General features: G+C 40.7%; 1 protein-coding gene across 2 annotated transcripts in view; it reads left to right on the plus strand.

Annotated features, from left to right (window-relative positions):
* The first annotated feature begins 1199 nt into the window (after nt 1-1199).
* DDX10 (DEAD-box helicase 10) overlaps nt 1200-22050 on the plus strand; it is a 274959-nt gene continuing 254108 nt past the window's right edge. Inside the window, exons 1-7 of one of the 2 annotated variants that reach the window (XM_017547072.1) lie at nt 1200-1512; nt 8996-9056; nt 10831-10961; nt 12316-12474; nt 13558-13678; nt 14611-14800; nt 20444-20570. In XM_017547072.1, coding sequence (XP_017402561.1) covers nt 1327-1512; nt 8996-9056; nt 10831-10961; nt 12316-12474; nt 13558-13678; nt 14611-14800; nt 20444-20570 — 975 coding nt within the window. In that variant the 5' untranslated portion in view covers nt 1200-1326. The remainder of the gene's footprint in view (nt 1513-8995; nt 9057-10830; nt 10962-12315; nt 12475-13557; nt 13679-14610; nt 14801-20443; nt 20571-22050) is intronic. The other variant, XM_017547074.2, reaches the window with a different exon arrangement.

The raw sequence follows: 22050 nt of genomic DNA on the forward strand, positions 1-22050 counted from the left end.
GTCCCTGAGTATAGAAATTCTCGTTCACCTACTGTCCTCACTCCCTTCCAATAAGCCATGACCTGTTTGGAGGATGGACATAGAAGTGACAGTAGTGATCTGAATATGTGGTTGGAAAGGGAATTTGAGGGCCCAAAATTCTGCATGTGAACTTTGAATTCATTTTTCCACTTTCCTTTGCCACAACTGAGCTCTCCCACCACGATCCAGTGTTTTCCTGGAAGCTCTAAGTAAGTGTGTCAAAAAACCCAATTCATTGAAAGCCAGTTCACTTAAATGGCCAACTAGCAATAACTTCCTATTACCTACTTTTTTTTTTTTTTTTTTTTTTTTTTTTGAGATGGAGTTTCACTCTTTCGCCCAGGCTGTAGTGAAGTGAGGCGATCTCGGCTCACTGCCACCTCTGCCTTCCGGGTTCAAGCAATTCTCCTGCCTCTGCCTCTCGAGAAGCTGGGATTATAGGCGCGTGCCACCACGCCTGGCTAATTTTTGTATTTTTAGTAGAGACGGGGTTTCACCATGTTGGCCAGGCTGGTCTCGAACTTCTGGTGGTCCTGACCTTAGTAGGTCCACCCACCTCGACCTGCCAAAGTGCTGGGATTATAGGCGTAAGCCCGGTCAATCTACTTCTTTACTTTTAGTTATCATTTTGTCTCCATAGTAGCATTTTAAGGCAAATTCAGTTTGATTCCGTTCCAGTTTCCTTGGTGTTGCAGCTAGAGTCTGAGGGGCCCAGAGGAAAAGGAAAACCTAGAGGGGCGTAAGAAGAATATAGAACATTTAATTTTATTCCTGAGAAAGTACAACCTCAGTGGATGGAAATCAGAAGTCATTAACTAGCTGTTTACTATTGGGCAAATCTTTTGGCTCTTTGGGCCGAAATGTGCAAAACGAGGATCACAATTTTAATTCACAGGTTGTATGTGTATACGCACACGCTCACGAACGCTTCGCAAAGTTGAACCGGGAGCAAAAGTGTTAATATCCCTTAAAGGTTCAGCGTATGACGTCACCATCGCAACAACAACAATGCGCATGCGTTTTTTTAAAGAGCCGGCGTGCTCCAGGCGCAGCTCAGGGCTGCCTCTGTCTTAGAGCGCTCCGCCCCCGTTTCCCCCGCGACTGCTCCTCCCTGCAGGAGCGAATCTGCCAATCACAGCCCTTTTTTCCTTATCGTCATTGGCGCGTGCCCCGGTTTCAAAAGCTCGGGGGCGGGTTTCTGGGTTCGCGCATGCGCCTTCGTGCGTTTCCCCCATGCTGGTTCCACGATCCTGGCCTTAGGTGTCTCTCGTCTGGGGGTCGATACGAGTTGTCTCGGCTGCCGTGATGGTCAAAACTGCCGACTCTCCGGGTTCGGGAGCCCGACCCGACCCGGTGCGGAGCTTCAATCGCTGGAAGAAAAAACACAGCCACAGGCAGAACAAAAAGAAGCAGTTGAGGAAGCAACTGAAGAAACCCGAGTGGCAGGTCGAGCGTGAGGATATCAGCCGCCTCATGCTGAACTATGAGAAGGTGAGGCCGGCCAGCAGCGGGGCAGCGTGTCACTGCGGCGAGGGGTTGCAGAGTGGAGGAGGCGGACCTATCACTGGGACCCGGCCGGGAATGGGAGGTCACGCCGGGTGCACAGCTCAAACCTCTCCACCGCCCTGGCCACTCTTGCTTGCTACACTGTTCCTGAAAAAAATGATAGAAATCAGTTTCACTGGGCCAAAATCAAGGTGTCAGCAGGGACATGCTCTCTCCAGAGGTCCTAGGGGAGAATCTGTTTCTTGCCTTTGTAGCTTCTGGTGGCTGCTTGCGTTCCTTGGCTTGTGGCTGCATAACTCCAGTCTCTGGCTTCACCTGTGTCATTCTACCTCTTCTGTTATAAGGATGCTTACGATTGTCTACACAGATAATCCAGGATAATCATCCAGTCTCAAGATCTTTAATCACATCTGAAAAGTCACTTTTGCCGTGTAAGGTGGTAACATTCCTAGCTTCCAGAGGTTAATACACGGACATAATTTGGGATCATTTTTAGCTTACCACATCTTAGCTTCACCATCTCAGCAGACCATAGAGCTAGAATGACCGTAGGAGCAGTCTTAGGTACCTCTCTCTTACCTTCTCTTATATCCAGTCCGTCACACTAGTGATCTGTTATGCTTCTTAAAGTTTTCAAATGCGTCTTCATCCCTAGTGCATTGTCTTCAGCCTCCCATCATCTCTTGCCTGGATTACTATAGCAAATATTGCTTTCAACAGGGATCAGCAAACTTTCTCTGTAAATGATAGTGAATGTTTTCAGCTTTGTGGTCAAAAGGGTGGAACTACTCAATTGCGCCCTTGTAACACAAAAGCTGCTGTGGAAATACTTAAATGAATGGGTGTTATTTTTCAGTAAAACTTTAGTAAAACAGGTGGCTGATGGGATTTGGCCTGTAGGCCTTAAACCTTTCTAATTTATCCTCTATCCTTTGGCTAGAATGATTCTTTCCAAGATGAACGTCTAATCATTTTACTCCTGATTAGAACCCTTCTTTGGCTCAGTTACTTTTAGAAAAATTGTCAGATACAGTGTGTCAACATGTTGTAGTTCACTGAAGAGTTCAGTTATTTGTGGTCAGCCTGACCTGGTGTAAATATCATTCTCTTCAGGTATTGGCTAGCCAGGTTTCTTCACCTCTCTAAGTCTCAGTTTCTTCTTTCAAAAAACAGAGGTTATTAGCCACCCAGAGCATTGTAAGGCTCAAATGAGATAATGCATGGATAATACAGATCATGCACAAGAGGTACATGACAGGCATATATGAAGGAACAGTTTGCAGTTTTGTGAATTGTCCATGCTTCTTGTGCTTCTCATTCTGGTACTTAATGTTTCCACTGCTTGCAGTGAGCATACCCATCTGCCCACTCCAAGGACAGGTACTCTTCCTTCCAGATTTAGTGCAAACTTCTCTTCATCACCTCCCCTGGCCGAGTTAGGGCTACTGTGCATCTGTAGCAGTTTGTAGATACTTTCATTACAACATTTATCAACTGTCTGTGATGACTGGCTTCTTTAACTTTTTTAAGAAAACTCTCCTACTAGACTGTGAACCATTCAAGGTCAGCAACTAGTGATACATTCATCTTTGCACTCCCCAGAGTCTGGTAGCACAGTGCTTGTTCTTGATTAGGTGCTCAGTCAGTGTTTAGATGTTCTTCGCTGTAAGACTAGACCTTTCCCAGATGGCTTTACTCTGGTTGGCAGCATTGGCTAATTCTTTTTTTGTTTCTTGTTTGAATAGTAATTGTGAACACTTATCAAACTTTTATACATGCTGACTTTCTATATACTCACAACAAATAACCCTGTGAAGTTGTTCTCATTGGCTGAGCGCGGTGGCTCACACCTGTAATCCCAGCCCTTTGGGAGGCGAGGCATGCGGATCACCTGAGGTCGGGAGTTGGAGACCAGCCTGACCAACATGGAGAAACCCCATCTCTACTAAAAATACAAAATTAGGCTTGCGTGGTGGCGCATGCCTGTAATCCCAGCTACTTGGGAGACTGAGGCAGGAGAATCACTTGAACCTGGGAGGCAGAGGTTGCCATGAACTGAGATCGCGCCATTGCACTCCGGCCTGGGCAACAAGAGCGAAACTCTGTCTCAAAAAAAAAAAAAAAAAAAAAGAAATTGTTCCCGTTATACAGATGAGGCAACTTTAAGGCACAGCAAGGTTAAGATTTGGTTGAGACATAAATGCGGTGTGAAATCGTCAAGGTTAGCAATGCTAGATATAATCATTTGAATAGCAGGCTTATTCTCTAGGAAACCAAAGTGCAGGCCCTCACTAAGGGGCTCCTCAGGTGGTAGCATTGTATATAAAACTTACAACATAGCCATGGTACACAGGTGGTGTTCGGTAGCCTCACTGGTGAAATGCTGAACAATATAACTGCAAAACCTTTTGAAACAATTTGAGGGACGTTTGTCTAGGTGGCTGTAAGTATACATGGAAAAAAATACATGCCCAAGTTGCTAGGGAACCTGGGCATGTAGGGCTTGATACAGTTTAACACATGTTATATTAGGAGGTATACAATGTTATAATAGTAAATTTGTAACATGTACCTCAGCGCTGTGGAGTTAGAGGATGGTGTAATTAGGGGAAGTTGAGTTATCCTGTACTGAGCCTCTTCTGGTCAAATGCGTTATAAAACATGCTTCCTCTGGGTATGCTACCATTCTTCCTGGTGGTTGCAGCCTCAGCCCTGGCTTGGGGTGCTGATGTGGGCTGGATTTCAACCTCTGCATCTCAGTCTTAGCAGATGTCACTGTGGAGCATACTAACTGTCCAGTGCTTTGTGGTTGCCAACAGTGGAGCTGAGCTTTTTTTTTTGAGATGGAGTCTCTGTCACCCAGGCTAGAGTAAGGTGGTACCATCACGGCTCACTGTAGCCTTGACCTCCTGGACTCAAGCGACCGATCCACCTCAGCCTCCTGAGTAGCTGGGACCACAGGTGCATGCCACCATGCCTGGATCATTTTTTTGGTAATTTTTGTAGAGATGGGGTCTTACTGTATTTCTCAGGCCAATCTTGAACTGTGCTCAAGTGAACTGCCCACCTGTAATCCCAAAGTGCTGGGATTACAGGTGTGAGCTACTGTGCCTGGTGGAGCTAGTTCTTGAATGATGAGTTCATCATATAGAAAAGATTGGCAAGGATGTTCTAGGTGGAGGGAACATGAGGAAATACAGAGATATGAAAATACGTGGAATTGTTTGAGGAAGGAAATATTCCTTGGAGTGTTGCATGCATTCCTGAGTTGGCTTCACATGGGTTCGAGAAGCAGGTTCGACTGTGATGACATTGGAGGCTATAGCAGGTAGTATAGTGCCTTCCTAAAGTGTCCACATCTTAGGCCAGACGCAGTGGCTCACGCCTGTAATTCCAGTACTTTGGGAGGCTGAGACAGGCAGATCGCCTGAGATTGAGACATCCTGGCCAACATGGTGAAACCCCATCTCTACTAAAAATGCAAAAATTAGCAGAGTGTGGTGGTGCGTGCCTGTAGTCCCAGCTTCTTGGGAGGCTGAGGCAGGAGAATTGCTTGAACCCAGGAGGCGGAGGTTGCAGTGAGTCGAGATTGCACCACTGCACCCAGCCTGGCGACAGAGTGAGGCTCCGTCTCAAAAAAACAAAAGTGTCCACATCCTAATACCTTTAACCTGTGAATATGTTAGATGGCAAGGGGCAATTAAAGTTTCTAATCAGCTGACCTTAAAGTAGCATGATTATCCTGGATTATCCAGGTGGGCCCGATGTAATCACAAGCGTCCTTAGATATGGAAGAGAGAGGCAGAAGAGTCAGTGTCAGAGTGATGTGATGTGAGAAGGACTCAGAGTCTGTTTCTGGCTTTAAAGACAGAAGAGAGTTACACCTAGGAATGTGGGCAGCCTCTAGAAGCTGGAAAAGGCAGGGAAATGGACTCTCCCCTAGAGTCATCGGAAAATAACGCAGCCCTGCTGACACCCTTGATTTTAGCCATGCGAAACCCACTGTGGACTTCTGACCTCCAGAGCTCTAAGGTAATATATTTGTGTTGGTTTAAGCCACTGTTTTTGGTAATTTATTACAGCAACAATAGGAAATTTATACAAAGGCCACAAAGACTTTATCTGGAAGCCATGGGAAGTATGTGGCGGGAGTCTATGTAGAGAGTATACCCGAGCTGTAAACGTTGGAGGGTAAGAGACCAGGGAGGAGACTATGGAGACTACTGGTAGAGTCTAGGTTTTGGGTTTGTTGAGAAGCAGATGACAAAATGGGATTGGGTGAACTGGAGCTTTAGGGATTACAGGGGCAGGAGCGGGGATGCCTATGAAGGCTGAAGGAGAGGGAGCAGGAATGGGGAGGGAAAGGAGAGAAGGATGAAAGGAGGAGCCGGTAGGAAGAGTCTCAGACTGCAGAACAGTTTCAAGAAAGTTTCAGCCTGGCTGATGCAGAGTCACGGATCCAAAGTTGTCCATCAGAGGAATCCCTGGGCCTGCAGTTGTACTGCTAAGCCCTGCCATTGACTAGGAGCAGCCTGGTGGAAGCATGGCTTTTTTATGGTGGGTCTTTAGGAGGCACAGGTGGCATGGTCAGTCAACTATGCGACTCATAGGAGGAGGGTGGTGTATTTCTTTCCTTTTCTTTTTTCTTTTTTTTCCCCAAGGTGAAGTCTCCCTCTACTGCCCAGGCTGGAGTGCAGTGGTGCTATCTCTGCTCGCTGCGACCTCCACCTCCTGGGTTTAAGCAGTTCTCTGTCTCAGCCTCCCAGGTAGCTGGGATTACAGGCACCCGCCACCATGCCCGGCTAATTTTTGTATTTTTTTTGTAGAGATGGGTTTCACCATCTTGGCCAGGCTGGTCTTGAACTCCTGACCTCGTGATGAGGGTGGTGTATTTCTGAGGGTGTGTTTTGGAGTAACTGCTAGAGAAGTAGGGATTGAGGCTCACTGAGATGTTGAGCTGCGTTAGTTCACCAGCTGTTTTCACTATTGCTGAATGACTCTGTGCACCTGGGATGCATTTAGACTATAATCAGCTGTACCATATAGAAACTGCATTCAAATCCCGATTTTTTTTTTTTTTAATCAAAATTTGGTCTGGTGTAGTTGAGGCGGTTTGCTTTCCTTCCGTTACTGCAATAGGTGGAGCACTCTAGGAAGTTTCAGTGTTTTTTTCACCAGGCCTTATTCACTTGAGCAAGAAATAGTTATTACTAGAGAGTTGTGAGAAGTATAAGAGGATGATCAAATGATGTCCTCCTTTTCTCCTTCTTCCCTTTCTGACTTTTCCACCAGCAGTGGGAAGCCTTTAATAAAGACCATTCCTGAAATATCTCTTCCCTGAATTCAGAAGAATTATGAGGCAGATTTTTAGACTGAGTGTGAGTAGTGTGGAGATGGAAGTGATTTTTTTAACCCCCTAAGAAAGGGATAAAGGGAAGAGGAAAGAGTTATTTTGAGATGGAGTCTTGCTCTGTTGCCCAGACTGGGGTGCAGTGGCACTGTCTCTGCTCACTGAAATTGCTGCCTCCCAGGTTCAAGCGATTCTCTTGTCTCAGTCTCCCAAGTAGCTGGGATTACAGGTGTGTGCCACTGCGCCTGGCTAATTTTTGTATTTTTAGTAGAGACAGGGTTTCACCATGTTGGCCAGGCTGGTCTTGAACTCCTGACCTCAGGTGATCTGCCTGCGTTGGCCTCCCAAAGTGTTGGGATTATAGGTGTAAGCCACTACCCCCGGTGAGTTATTTTGTTTGTAGGAACAATAGCTATCTCCTGCTGTGGCTGCTCTGTAATCCTTGGAATATAACTGAGAGTATCTAGAGCAGGGTCAGCAAACTCTTTCTGTAAAGGGCTGCATAGTCTGTATTAGGCTTTATGGTCCATACAGTCTCTCGAACTACTACATAGACAATAAATACATGAATTATTGTAGCTGTGCTCCAATAAAACTTTACTAAAACAGGCAGCAAATTGGATTTGGCCTGTAGGCTGTAGTTTGCTGTCCCCTGTTTTAGAATATCAGCAGAATCAAAATTTCTTTTTCTTTCTTCGCCTTCTTTAAAAGAATACAATATATAGTTTTCTGTTGTAATCCTTGATGGAAGAGTGTTGGAGCAGTTTCATTCTTCTAAACTTTCCCTCCGGGAGGGTAACTGACTTTAGGAAGATGGAGGTACTGTGCAGTATTTTGTTTGAGGAGCTCATTTTGCCTGTGCTGTGTCTCTTGCTGGGGCGGAGGGCTTGAAGAGTGTGTTGGCAGCCTGCCTCCTTCTGTAGGCATTTCATTCCTTGTGAAAACAGCTTTTTAGCTGATAAAACCCGGAGTGCAAGGATGGACCATACCTAATTTTAATGCCTTGTTTGGAAGATTATCTTGTAATTGAGGTTCCTTGCTGGGACAGGATGTTATTTGAATAAACCATTTTTTCTAATGCTGGTACACTGATTCTGCTCCTTTCTGGTGATATCTGAAATGATTTGTAGGGATTAAGACAATGTTGTAATATTTGTATTTTCAGCATTTGAGGGCAGAGGGTGAACCCTGCCTGGGCTTTGTTAAGAATCCTAGGGAAAAAAAAAAATCCTAGGAAAGATGTGTAGATTGTAAATGAAATACAGCTGTCATCCCTTCACTGCCTAGAGTGTAATTTAAATAAATGAACCATACAAATGCAGTTTTTTCTTTTTGCAAATAATGAATAATTTGGGAGTATATTTCCAGATCTGAGCAGTAGTTCCTGCATTCTGCATCTGTAACAAAATAATTCTCCTGAGCAGCTGAAATGAAATTCAGAAAATTGGGTTTGTGCTAATAAAGAACACCAGTAATGAATGTTTGAATAATGTAAAGTTAGCAAAATGTTACTGTGGCTTCAGAGCATGACAGACATTTCCCCTGATTATTTTGAAATAATACCATTCCTTCAGTATACCCCAAAATGAAATCAGATTGGATTTCATAGGCCACTGATTTATAGTTAAATCTTTGAATGGATTGTGCTAACCAGAAATATTTCTCCAACTAATTTCACGCTTTTTTCCAAATTGTCTGTATAGAACTATTTTCATTGTGATCTTGTGAATTGTAATTTTGTCCTATTTCTTAAATTTATATCCCTTAAAGGACGATTGGAAGTAAATTTTCTTCCTAAAATTGATGTGGTTGGTGATGCTTTAATGTGTTCAACACTTTGGAGGTCAAGGATATTGAAGATAGTAATATGTTTGGTGTGTGTGTGTATTGGGTGACTTTTTCCCTTACCAATTGAAATTGTTACAAATGTATATCTGATTCAGGAACTGCCTCTTGAGGGCATATTTCCTTTCAGAAGGAATGATGGCTTTTAATTAGAAGTGGTGATTGAATTCAACCTCGCATTACCAGGGATGAGCTAGGCAGTACAATATAGAGAAAAAACAATTGTGTTGTGAAGCAAATTAATTACCCAGATTACTTTTTATTTTTTTCCAGATAAATGTAAGCGAAATTACAAGATTTTCAGATTTTCCCTTGTCCAAAAAAACATTGAAAGGTAGGTATATGGTGATCTTGGGATGTGTTATATATTTCTTGGTATTTTTGATAAATGGGAGAAGATTTAGAGAGTTTAGCCTAAAAAAAAAAACCTTATTTTGGCAAATTTTGGTATGAAAACAAGCAGTATTCAAGTTTCAACAGTTTATTTTCATTCATCCAGAAAGGACTGATTAAAAGAAAAACAAGATTCCAACAGCCTCTAAATAAAATGAAATCTAATTGTGTTAGTTAAAATAAGCAAGGGAACAAACCAAGATATGACACCCTTTGTATCTGTTTGCTAGGGCTGACATAACAAAATATCAGGCTGGGTGGCTTAAACAATAGAGACTTCTTTTCTCACAGTTCGGGAAGGTGGAAGTCTGGGATCAAGATGCTGGCAGCATTGCTTTCCTTTTAAGGCAAAATAAGGGAAGGATCTGTTCAGACCTCTCTCCTTGGCTTGCGGATGGCTGCCCTCTTGCTGCCTTTTTATTTTCATATAAATAAAAATTGTATATATTTACAGTGTATGACATGATGCTTTGAAATATATATATATATGCTGTGGAATGGCTAAATCAGGCTACTTATACATGTTGTAATATTACCTCATCCTTTTTGTGGCTAGAACACTTAAAATCTACTTAGTAATTTTTTTTCCCAATATATTGTAATTAACTATAGCCACCATGATATACACTAGATCTCTTTTTTTTTTTTTTTTTGGAATACAGGGCCTTGCTCTGTCACCCGGGGTTCAGTGCAGTTGTGTGATCTTGGCCCACTGCAGCCTTGACCTTCTGGGCTCAAGTGATCCTCCCACCTCAGCCTCCTGAGCAGTTGGGACCACAGGTGCACACCACCATGCCTGGCTAATTAAAAGAATTTTTTTTATAGGGACAGGGTTTTGCCATGTTGCCCAAGCTGGTCTTGTACTTCTGAGCATAAGCTATCTGCCTGCCTTTGCCTTCCACAGAGCTGGGATTACAGGCGTGAGCCACCATGCCCAGCCTACAATAGATCTCTTGAACTTCTTCCTTCTCACTGAAATTTTGTATCCTTTGATGAACATCTTCCCACTCTCCTTACTTCCCCCAGCTCTGGTAACTACCATTCTACCCTCTGCTCCTATGAATTTGGCTTTTTTAGATTCTACATGTAAGTGAGATCATAAGGTATCTTTATTGCTGTGCCTGGTTTATTTCACTTAACATGATGTCCTCCAGGTTTATCCATGTTGTTGCAAATAACAGGATTTCCTTTTTAAAGACTGAGTCATATTCCACTGTGTGCGTATAACTATATACCACATTTCTGTATGTACTCATTCATGGATACTTAGGTTAATTTCATATGTTGGCTTCTGTGAATAACGCTGCAATGAACATGGGAGCACAAATACTTTTCAAAGTACTGGTTTTATTAACATATCCTTTGGATTATACGCAGGAGTGGAATAGCTGGATCATAGAATAACTTGTCTCCTCTTCACATGGTTTTCCCTCTGTGCATGTGGACTCTTGGTATCTCTTTGTTCAGACTTCTTCTCATAAAGACACCAGTTTTATTGGATGAGAGCCAAACCTTATGGGGCTCTACCTTAGAGCCCCAAACCCTATGGGGCTCTAATCACCTCTTTAAAGGCCCTCTCTCCAAATACAGTCCTGTTCTGAGGTATGAGGCACTAGGGCTTCAACATAGGACTTTTGGGGGACAGAACTCACTTAGCCTATAACACTATCCTATGGGGATTTTCTAAAGTATAATTCTTCCCTCCATGTTGCCAGGTTTGCAAGAAGCTCAGTACCGTTTGGTAACTGAGATACAGAAGCAGACCATTGGATTGGCTTTACAAGGTAAAGATGTACTTGGAGCGGCTAAAACTGGATCTGGCAAGACTTTGGCTTTCCTTGTTCCAGTAAGTACATTATCACATTATCATTGGGTCAGACTCTCTATTATACGATTTTATAATATTCTGTGCCCAGATGCAAATTATATGAAGAGATGTTTTCATGTTAGATTTCATGATCAATTGGCTAGAATGCAAGCTTCATCAAACAGGAGCCACATGTGTCTTGTTCGCCATATTCCCCAGGTCCTATCACAGTGTCTTGTATGTGTCAGGCACTCAGTAACTTAATGAATGAACTATTGTGCCTTGACAAGTCATTACATTCTTGATGGAAGTGGGGTGCTCCAGCATGGCAGGTTAGAATGGTTCTGCTCTGCAGTAGGACTGGTGGGAGACACTGTTTCTGCTCTCACCCTCGTGAGCCTGCCAGTGGCATTTATACTTGCCACATTGGTTAGACTAAAGCTGAAATATGCTCAGTTTAAGGAGCTTTAGGCCTGTGTTGAGAATTTTCTGGGACATTGCTATTGGTCTTTTATAGCAGTAAAAGAAAAAAGCTTCTTAAGCATTCACTTCCATCTCTGTTATGTTGGTCTCCTAATTTTTCATTCTTATGAAGTGAAAAATCTTATTTTAATGATGATTCCAAATATTGCAGAACCACTTTTCTCTTAAATCCTAGTGTATTTTTCCCCCTTTAAAAAACAATAAACAATGTCTCTTTATAGCTACAGAATTCAGTCACTATATAACTACAGCAGCTACATGGGTAAAAGTTTATTTATTTATATATTTTTTGAGATGAAGTCATGCTGTGTTGCCCACCCAGGCAGTGGTGCACACTTGGCTCACTGCAAACTCTGCCTCCCAGGTTCAAGTGATTCTACTGCCTCAGTCTCAGAGTAGCTGGGATTACAGATGCGGGCTACCAAACCCAGCTAATTTTTCTATTTTTAGTAGATAAGGGGTTTCATCATGGCCAGGCTTGTCTTGAACTCATGACCTCAAGTGATGCACTCGCCTCAGCCTCCCAAAGTGTTGGGATTACAGGCGTGAGCCACTGTGCCCAGTCAAAAGTTTATTTTAGTGTGCTTATTTAGAAAATGATAAATATGATTCTTAAATGTGTTGTTATGATCTGTGGGTTGCACATACCTTTCACTGGTAGCCAGTTTCCTGATGGCATGGCTCTGGCAGCAGCTGAACTACCATGGGATTTCTTTTCCCTTCCCTCTGAGTTGGAGATGGATGGTTCTGATAGAAGATGAACAAAATCTCTTGCTTTGGACTGGATAAAATGTGAGTGGTATGTCCACTGCTTGGAAGGTCCATTTGATTTGGAGGGGCAAAGTTGAGATACAGGCCAAAAAGCTGACTTCTGATGACTTACTGAACATGAATTTGCTGTCTTTTTGAGGTACTGGAAGGCTTATATCGTCTGCAGTGGACCTCAACAGATGGGCTGGGGGTTCTCATAATATCACCTACAAGAGAACTGGCCTATCAGACTTTTGAGGTTCTCCGAAAAGTAGGAAAGAATCATGACTTTTCAGCTGGTCTCATCATTGGTGGAAAGGTTTGTCCTTTTGTCTGTGTCCTTCCTTTCTTTCTGTAACCTATACTGGAGTACCATGGCAGTTGACAGGGAGGCGGCAGAGACTTTATCTAAACAGATTGACCTCCTAGACCAGGGCCTCATGGAAAAGTAGCACTTTGGTGTGGTCACTGTGATCTATGATCTGGTTGCCAATTTTGCAGGCCCAGAAAGTCCGTTCTTTTGTCAGGAAATCTGAATTGATTAGTTTCTCTAAGACATACTTACCTAATCCTATAAAGCTATTTGTTGATATCCATTGGGAAAGATATTTCTGTATATGAACTAGTACCTTTTAATAAAGTGTCTATCTAAGAGGTTGAATAATTCAGAGCATTGCTACATTAGCAGCAGAAGAAAGGAAGGTAGAGTGTTTGGAGGAATGTTTATAGTAGGGTCAAGATAAGACCTGCTGCTCACTTTTGTTCTGTCTTATAGCACATCTGGAATGCCTGAATCTACTAGAATCTCTAGACCATGAGGGTAAATACTTGAATTTCTGTGCAAACATGCACAAAAGAAGAAAAAATAGCATCACAAACCTCATGTACCTGTTGCCCAACTTTAATAATTAACAATATTCTGTTTTTTTCTCCTAGCCTCCAGCCCTGTGAGAAGTGGTTCTTTTATCAAGGAGAGAACCTCTAAATGTAGAGAACTTGGCTCTTTTTTTCAGTTCACAAAGTATAGTCCTTGAGTGGTGTCAGTGTCTGTTCAGTGTCCCTAGGTCCTGAAATAAAAAATGAGAGTAATTCCAGTTTATATCAGTTGTGATCCAAACAGGAAATCCTGACTTGGAGTATTCATTTGATTATTTTTTTTCTTGGCTTCAAAGTCTATGAATAAGAATTTAGAAGAACTCTGAGCCCCTTATGTCTTCCCTTAAAGAGTTTTATTTAGCCCAGAAATGTGGATATGCTGTAGAAATACAAGGGAAAAGTTGTGTTTATTTCCCAGAGTATCTAAACTGCTGTGATGAAATGCCACATGCGGATGGCTTTTATAGTTTTGATACACAGGCTGCTGAGAGTGATGTGTCTGTGTAATCAAAATAACTGTTTGCAGGATCTGAAACACGAAGCTGAGAGGATCAACAACATAAATATACTTGTGTGCACACCAGGTCGGCTTCTTCAACACATGGATGAAACGGTATCTTTTCATGCTACTGATCTCCAAATGTTAGGTGAGTCAAATAAGTTTCTAATAAAAGAAAAAAAGCTCAGACTTAGGAGAGAAGCCTTGCAAATTTTACTGATGGAAATTTTTTGTTGGATAAATGTTATGATTCAAAACAAACTTAAAAATTATTGAAACTTTTTGACATTTGGGGTCTAAACCCAGAAAGTAAAAGTAGACTTAAAAAAAAATCAGAAGATATATACGTTTACATATGAAATTAGGCACATTAGTAGTATTATGCCAGGATTATTTTTTTGTTGATTGAGATAGAATTTCACTCTTGTTGCCCAGGCTGGAGTGCAGTGGCATGATCTTGGCTCACTGCAACCTCCACCTCCTGAGTTCAAGCGATTTTCCTGCCTCAGCCTCCCAAGTAGCTGGGATTACAGGCGTGCACCACGACATCCAGCTAATTTTTGTATTATTAGTAGAGGGGGGCTTTTCCATGTTGGTCAGACTGTTCTGGAACTCCTAACCTTAGGTGATCCGCCCACCCTGGCCTCCCAGAGTGCTGGGATTATAGGCCTGAGCCACTGCGCCTGGCCCCCGTGCCACAATTTTTAACACCTGCTTTCTAATAATGTGAAAAGTCAAATTGGTATTTTTTTTAATGAACTTTTTCTTTTTGCTTGGTAATACTACCTAATGTATATTTTTAGATCAACTTTGAGTGTTTTTGATTTATAGGAAAGTTGCAGTGGAGAGTTCCTGCATATCCTTCACCTGGTTTCTCCTAATGTTAATGTCTTACATGACCTGGTACCTTTATCAAAACTAAGGTTAACATTGCTAGATCATATAAATTCCAGACTTTATTCAGGCTTTACCAGTTTTTCCGCTAATGGTCTTTTTCTGTTTTAGGATCCAATCCAGGATTGCATTTAGCCTAATGTGTGTTTTAGATATTATAGTTCAACTTGCATTTTCCTTTTTTAGTTCTTGATGAAGCAGATAGAATCTTGGATATGGGCTTTGCTGATACCATGAATGCTATTATTGAAAATCTCCCCAAGAAACGTCAGACTTTACTTTTCTCAGCAACACAAACTAAATCTGTAAAGGACCTTGCACGTTTGAGTTTGAAAAACCCTGAGTATGTCTGGGTTCACGAAAAAGCAAAATATAGGTAGGTACTCTTTGATTCAATCAAGATAAATGTTGTTTTCTTTTTTAGTTTAGGGATTTAATATTTTAAATATGTTTTCCAGTAATTAAGACATTTTATGTGTTATTTGTTATGCAAAGCATAGTAAATATCCCAGTTAAAATTACTCAAATTCTGGATATATCTTTAAATGTCAGAGTACTTGAATGTAGCATTTCCCAAAATGTGGTCTGAGTGGGGAACAAATGTTTTTCCATAAGATGTCAACAGGTGTTTTACCCTTTACCAAGACTGCCTCTCCATAAACAAAGGGAGAAGGGATCAGATAGCAAATGGTGAGTGAAAGTGAAACAGTTTTGCTTCAGTTTCTCAGAATCTTTAATATTTCCGTGGACACTGTGATTGTGCAAAGCACTAGGAGGTGGATGTAGCTTCCTACATTTACCAAAATTATTTGGGTACAGAATTATCCTTTTTAGCAGGATTATACAGTACTAATGTGTTATGGAACACATTTTATCAAACGCATTAATATTTAGCAAAATACCTTTCTGTCTAAAATTATTCTAGCAACTGTTATCTGTCTTGGTCTTACTAAAAACTAGAACATAAAGTATGTGTGTTACAGTAAAAGTATGTGTGTTTGTGGTATGCAAGTAGTTGGAGATTGATTGATTGATTTAGAGACGTGATCTTGCTCTGTCGCGCAGGCCGGAGGGCAGTTGTGCTCACTGCAGCCTTGACCTCCTTGGCTCAAATGATCCTCCTGTTTCAGCTTCCTGAGTAGCTGGGGCAACAGCGGCATACCACCACGCTTGGCTAATTTTAAAATCTTTCATAAAGTTGGAAGTCTCACTACATTGCCGAGGCTGGTTTCAAATTCCTGAGTTCAAACAGTTCTCCCACTTTGGCCTCCCAAAGTGTTGGGCATAAGCCACTGTGCCCAGCTGGAATATGTTTTAAGTTGTATTTTTATATGACAATTGGAAGCATATATATTTGGTATGTATCACTGCAGGCTTTCAGGAGAAATGTTTTCCAGTGAATATAAATTGGATTCTTTGTTGAAGATAACAATGTAAATTCAACTGTATTATTTATACTTAAAATACTTATTTCTTCCTGCTCTGAAATGTTCTAAAAATAAATAGATTTGAAAAATGAATTATGTTATCTGAAAATTGCTTAAATAGAGAAAATATGAGTATTTAGGCCCATCTTGACCTTGCATAATAGATGTCCAAGATTTAAAAAGCCTGAGAGGAGAGAGGCTAGATTCTTTGCTTCTAGGTGATCTTGGGGAATCTGAGTACTGGTATCTTTGACTTTCAAGAACATGGGAATGGAATAGTAAGAGATACTTGAGGTATAATTTTTTTCCTTGGCTTACGGTCAAGTAGACGTTGAGCTCTTAAAGTGTTGAGATAGCTCTTAAATTTTTTGTGACAATTAACTTGAAAATTTAAAGACTATCTGTCTAGGATTTTTGACTTTTTCGATATTTCCCTCTTGCCTATTTTTAATATTCATTGGACACATTTTTCAATCATTAGATGTCTCTAAGTCCTTTCATAATGTATGCAAGTTAATTTGTATCTGTTATTTCCTATACACAATTTCTGTAGGTAAGAGTTGGTTATTTTTGGTAAATCATAAAGTTTTAGAAAAAAACTACAAAGACTTTGATACCATTTCCCACATCATTTTTGAAACCCAGTCCTATCACTTTGTAAAAATGTGGTGGACAAAATTTTCAGGAAAAATTCTGGAAGGCAGACATGTAATGATATAATTTATAAACCCTCAGGTTATATGATAATGGCTGCAGTGTTCTAGTAGTCCACATTTATGGGAAACAAAAAAGCAGAGCTGTTAGGAATTTCATCTACTGTCAGTGTTAGCTTTTCACCTTTAGCAGCTTATCAGTGTGGTTCATCCATCTTGAGAGATTATAATCAAGAATATTTTAAAGTGTTGGAGAGTATCTACTCTCAAACTGCAAAGGACCCAGCAACTAAAGAAAAATTAGATCTTTCCGAAGTTGTAAGTCAGAGCATACTTAGAAACAGTATACTAGTGTTTTCATTATGTTGTTACATATAGACAACTGTTATTTCTAATGATTTTATTTTTGAGAGAATATGCCTTTGGGCCATAGCAGTTTGCTGTTTTTCAGTGACAAGTTGAATTCTGTGGTGGATTATGAAACATTTCAAATTTGAGATCTATTGTGAGCTTATGTTTATTATGTTATTTAGTATTGTGTTGTCAATTTGAAACATTAATCATTATGAAATGTTTCTTTTTTTGTTTTCTGTGGACAGTCTTTCTTTTTTGGATTTGGTTTTTTGCCACCTTCTTAGTGACTTGGAGAAGTCCTTTAGAGGAATTAGTTCTTTATTTGTTATATGGGTGCAAAACACTTCTCTACTCCCAGGGTTTTTGATTTTATAAAATGTTTCTTTTTATCTTTACTAATACTTTGTTGCCGTTAAGTCTAGTTTTTTTTCTTTTGGGGATGGAGTCTCGCTCTGTTACCTAGGGTGGAGTGCAGTGGCACGATCTCGGGTCACTGCGGTCTCTGCCTCCTGGGTTCAAGCGATTTTCCTGCCTCAGCCTCCCAAGCAGCTGGGATTACAGGCGCCTGCCACCATGCCCACCTAATTTTTGTCTTTTTAATAGAGATGAGGTTTCACCCTGTTGACTAGGCTGGTTTAGAACTACTAACCTCACGTGATCCATCTGCCTTGACCTCCCACAGTGCTGGGATTACAGGCTTGAGCCACCATTCCTGGCCAACTTCAAGTCTGGTTTGATATTAGTCTACCTACAGCAACTTTGTTTCAGTTAGCATTTGATCGGTGAATCCTTTCCCATCCTTTTACTTACTACATTGTTTATACCCTATGTTTTTAGATTTGTCTTTGTGAGTAGCGTATTTTTAATCTGATATAATTGCTTTTGACATTTAATTTACCTAATTATTATTTAGGTTCCTTTACTTTTTCCTACCTTTGTGTATTCCTCATTAAGAATTTTAATTCCACGTGTATCTTAAGCCCCATAAGTCACTATTATCACTGTTTGTTTAGACTTACCCAGTTCTTGTATTGTTATGCTTCTACCTGAGGATTTTTCTTTTGCTCAGATAATTTCCCTTTAGTGCATACTTGTTAGTGAAACAGTGTTTTGACCTTTCTGTAAACCTCTTTATTTCATCTTCATTTTTTTTTTTTGTAGCCTATCTTGTCAGTGTTTTTTTTTTTTTCCTTTCTTTGAACTCTTCAAAGACATCTTTCTGTTGTATTCCAGGCTCCATTATTTCTGTTACAGCCATCTGACAGTTGTTTTGTTTTTTTGAAGGTAATTTTTTCTTTTTTTCTGGCAGGCAGATGTCTTAAGGTCAGGTTGACTTGATCTGGTGTAGCCTGGCAATTAGACTTTGGGGCTCTTCTATTTCTGGTTTGTCCTGAGTCTTGGGGTATAACCTTCACAGATGAGGCATATCCCTTCTCAGGGTCTCAGCCAAAAGACTGAGGTATCTACCAGGGCCCCTCTGTCTTGGCAAGCTCTGAACCCCATGGCTTTGTGACCCTGCCAGAATCTCTGCTTAATTATTTAGCTTCCCATTTGGTTGCTTTTTGCTTGTTTTTCTTCGTTTTGCCTTGCGTGTGCTCAGTTTAGGGGTAGGCATGTTCCTCAAGGGCAAATTGAAAAATTTAAGATTCAGTTTTCTTTCTCTCTGGGACCTGGGACTGACATGTTTAGGCTTAAGGCTGCTACCTTCTCTCCTGTCTTGAAATCAGCAAATGCTTTTGGGGAAAAAAGTGAGGTTAACAGAGGACTTGGCTCAGGGCATTTCCATTTTCTCCTTTAGCACCTCAAGTCCTACCTGCCTTGGTGGCTCTCGGATGCTGTCAGTCTTTTTGTTTTGTTTTGCATTTATTCCTGCTTTTATAGTTGCTATTCAAGGCCGAAGGGTTAGTCAAATACAAGCAGCTTCTTAACTTTGTAATTTTAGCAGCTGGTGGAAATTATTGCCTAGCTCTATTATTTCACGAGGATTTGCAAAATTGTGAAATATTAATTCTATTATTTCTTCATTAGTTTACATACTTTTATATCAAACAGCTTTCATGTGAACTGTGTGATTATTTGAGGTACAGTTCTTACAGGAAATATTTATTTTTTTGACACAGGGTCTTGCTCTGTCGCCCAGGCTGGAGTGCAGTGAGCTAATTATAGCTCACTGTAGCCTTGACCTCTTGGGCTCAAATGATCCTCCTACTTCAGCTTCCAGAATGTATGCTTTACTCTCTGTATCTGCTTTAACGCCAATGAGTTGGCTCCCTAGTATTTTCTGAAGGTTAGCAGTGTTTGCTTTTTGGTGGGGGACAGGGGTTGTGTGTACTTAAAATGAGCTCAGATTTAATAGTAATTAATGGTGAATTAATGATATTTAACCCATAGATTTAAACATCTTTTTATGTCCTCGAATCAATAGAAATTTTTGTATTTAATATTCATCTTGTGTCATCCCAAACTTGGCTAGTAGGTGCTTCAAGTTATTATCTGGATTCTTTAGATACATTTTAGTAATCTTTGGTGGACTTCTTGCTTTCTGGTGGTCTAAATTTATCTTAAATATTTCCGGTTCTTATAAAATCCTTCTATTCTACCACTTGCCTCTTTCCTTAACAATGTATCCTACACATACTCCACAGCAATATATGGATAGATTCTTCATTCCTTTTTTGTAGTTAGTTGCATTATAATTAATTTATGTGGATGTGTAATTGTTCATATTGCAAGTCCCAACTTATGGATATTTGGGTTGATTTTCATCATTTTTTGCTTTATAAATAATGCCTTATTTGTGTGTGTGTGTGTGTGTGTGTGTTTGTGTGTGTGTGTTTTTAAAACCAGAGTAGTGTTGGAATAGAATTCTAAAAGTAGGTTTACTAGTTCAAACAGTAAATGCATGTATATTTTTTCCAACATTTTATAATGAAATTTCAAATATACAATAAATTGAAAGACTTTTACAATAAATACCTTATACCAAACACCTAGATGCTACCTAATGGTAGTATCCATTTACTTGCATTTATCCATCCATTCTAATGCTATATATTAAACCATTTTATTTTTGATAGATTTCAGGGTAAATTGCAGATATTTGTATTCTCTCTAAATACTTTGGCACACATATTACTATGAGAGTTTAATATTTGTACAGATTTTCTTTTGGCATAAAATTTATGTACAATGAAATATGCAAATTTTAAATACACTGTTGACTTTGATGAATGTGTATATGTCTGTAATCTAAAGCTCTAATAAGATGTAGAATACTAATCAGCCCAGCAAGTTCTCTTATGCCTCTTCTTAGTTAGTCCTTGACCCTGCATTTTTAGAGGTGATCACTGTTCATGTCATGCTTTTTTTGGACACTGATTTGCAAGGGGTTTTGAATGTGTTTTAAAGTAAAGTGTTGAATTTATTTCCTAAGGGACAGTAGAGACAGACTCTTTTTTTAGTGTATGTGTGTAGGAAATTTGCTTGAAAGGTGTGCCACTATTAAAACTTGTTTCCTTTTTTGGTCCGGATTTCAGTTACTAACATGACATATTTTAATGTTTTTATTCTCCTTAATTCCACAAGCACCCCTGCCACTTTGGAACAGAACTACATAGTTTGTGAGCTGCAGCAAAAAATAAGTGTGCTGTATTCCTTTTTGAGAAGCCATCTGAAGAAGAAGAGCATTGTATTTTTTTCCAGTTGCAAAGAGGTATTGGCTGTTTATTTTTCTTTCTGAACTTATGTTGAATGTCCCTTTTGAAATGGCAAATTCCAATTAGACGAATTATTATCTTGTACAAGGAGTACAGTGCTAGGTGTGGTGAGGGATCTTTAGTGTCCTTGTTGTAAAGGAATCGGTGGTTGAGACTTTATACTCCACAAGGGCGGAAACTGTGTCTTTTCTTAGGTATAATGTTCAGTGCTAGCAATATTGAAAATGTAGTAGCCCTCAGTAAATATTGGTAGAATGAATAATTGTTAGCCAAGCTAAGCAGAGGTCTTTACAATCTGATACCTCCCTTGCCCTCCAAGAATACGGGAATGAGTATGCCATTTATTTCCATGCCTTATATCTTTGTTTATGCTGATCTGTCTGGAATGCCTTCCCTGCATCCCTTCACCTAAATCTGGGGAAATACTTGTTTTTTTTTAGGCTAAGCTGTAATGTTATACCTGAAAGTCCCTTTTTGGCACTCCCTTTTTAAAAAATCAGTTGCTCCTTTCTCTAACCTTCTGAAATGTTTTGTTTATATCTTAGTTAATAAACTCTTCTTGAACACTAGCCCCATTGCCCCTTTCATGGCAGCCCCCCCCCCTTTTTTTTCTTTTAAACAGGCTTATTTCACTTTACTTTTCTTACATAGAAACCCTGTGTTGTAGCCACAGCTGGAGTCTGGATCAGCTGCATAGAGACTCTGGTGTGGGTCTTTTTTGTTTTCTTCTTGAGGCAGAGTCTCGCTCTGTCTCCCAGGTTAGAGTGCAGTGTCATGATCTTGGCTCCCTGCAACCTATGCCTCCCAGGTTCAAGCAATTCTCCTGCCTCAGCCTCCGGAGTAACTGGGATTATAGGCGTCCACCACCATGCCCAGTTAATTTTTGTATTTTTAGTAGAGATGAGGTTTCAACATGTTGGCCAGGCTGGTCTTGAACTCCTGACCTCAAGTAATCTGCCTGCCTTGGCCTCCCAAAGTGCTGGGATTACAGGTGTTAGTCACTGTGCCCGGCCTCTGGTATGGGTCTTAACGAGATGGCCAGTGAATTCCAGAGAGACTTGGTGAATTTGGTCTCTTTCTAGAGATTGGGGGCAGGGTCGGGTAACTATAGGTCTTGGAGATGGCATCAAAGGTGGCCTTGGCAGAGTTGCCCAGGGTGGCAGTGCAGCGTCTGGTTGAGATATAGCAATTGTCAATACCTACCATCAGCAGCAGCTTCTTGGGCATGGGGTCCATGATGATGTCAGTGCCTCCTGAGGCGAGGACAAGGCTCATCAGCACAGAGCCGCAGAGGCCTGTCACCTTGCAAGAGCTGGTGGGCTTTCTGATCTTGTTTCCCCAGCAGCCTCTCTGCACAAGGACAACAGGGAGCTTGGCCAAAATGGTGTTCCCTCAAATTGCAGTGGCTACCTCCTTGGAGCACCTGATACCCAGATCAATGTGGCTTCTGTAGTCCCCAATGGCAACACGCCTTGA

Source organism: Cebus imitator, unplaced genomic scaffold, assembly GCF_001604975.1.
Source record: "Cebus imitator isolate Cc_AM_T3 unplaced genomic scaffold, Cebus_imitator-1.0 Scaffold194, whole genome shotgun sequence".
In the NCBI taxonomy this organism is placed as follows: domain Eukaryota; kingdom Metazoa; phylum Chordata; class Mammalia; order Primates; family Cebidae; genus Cebus; species Cebus imitator.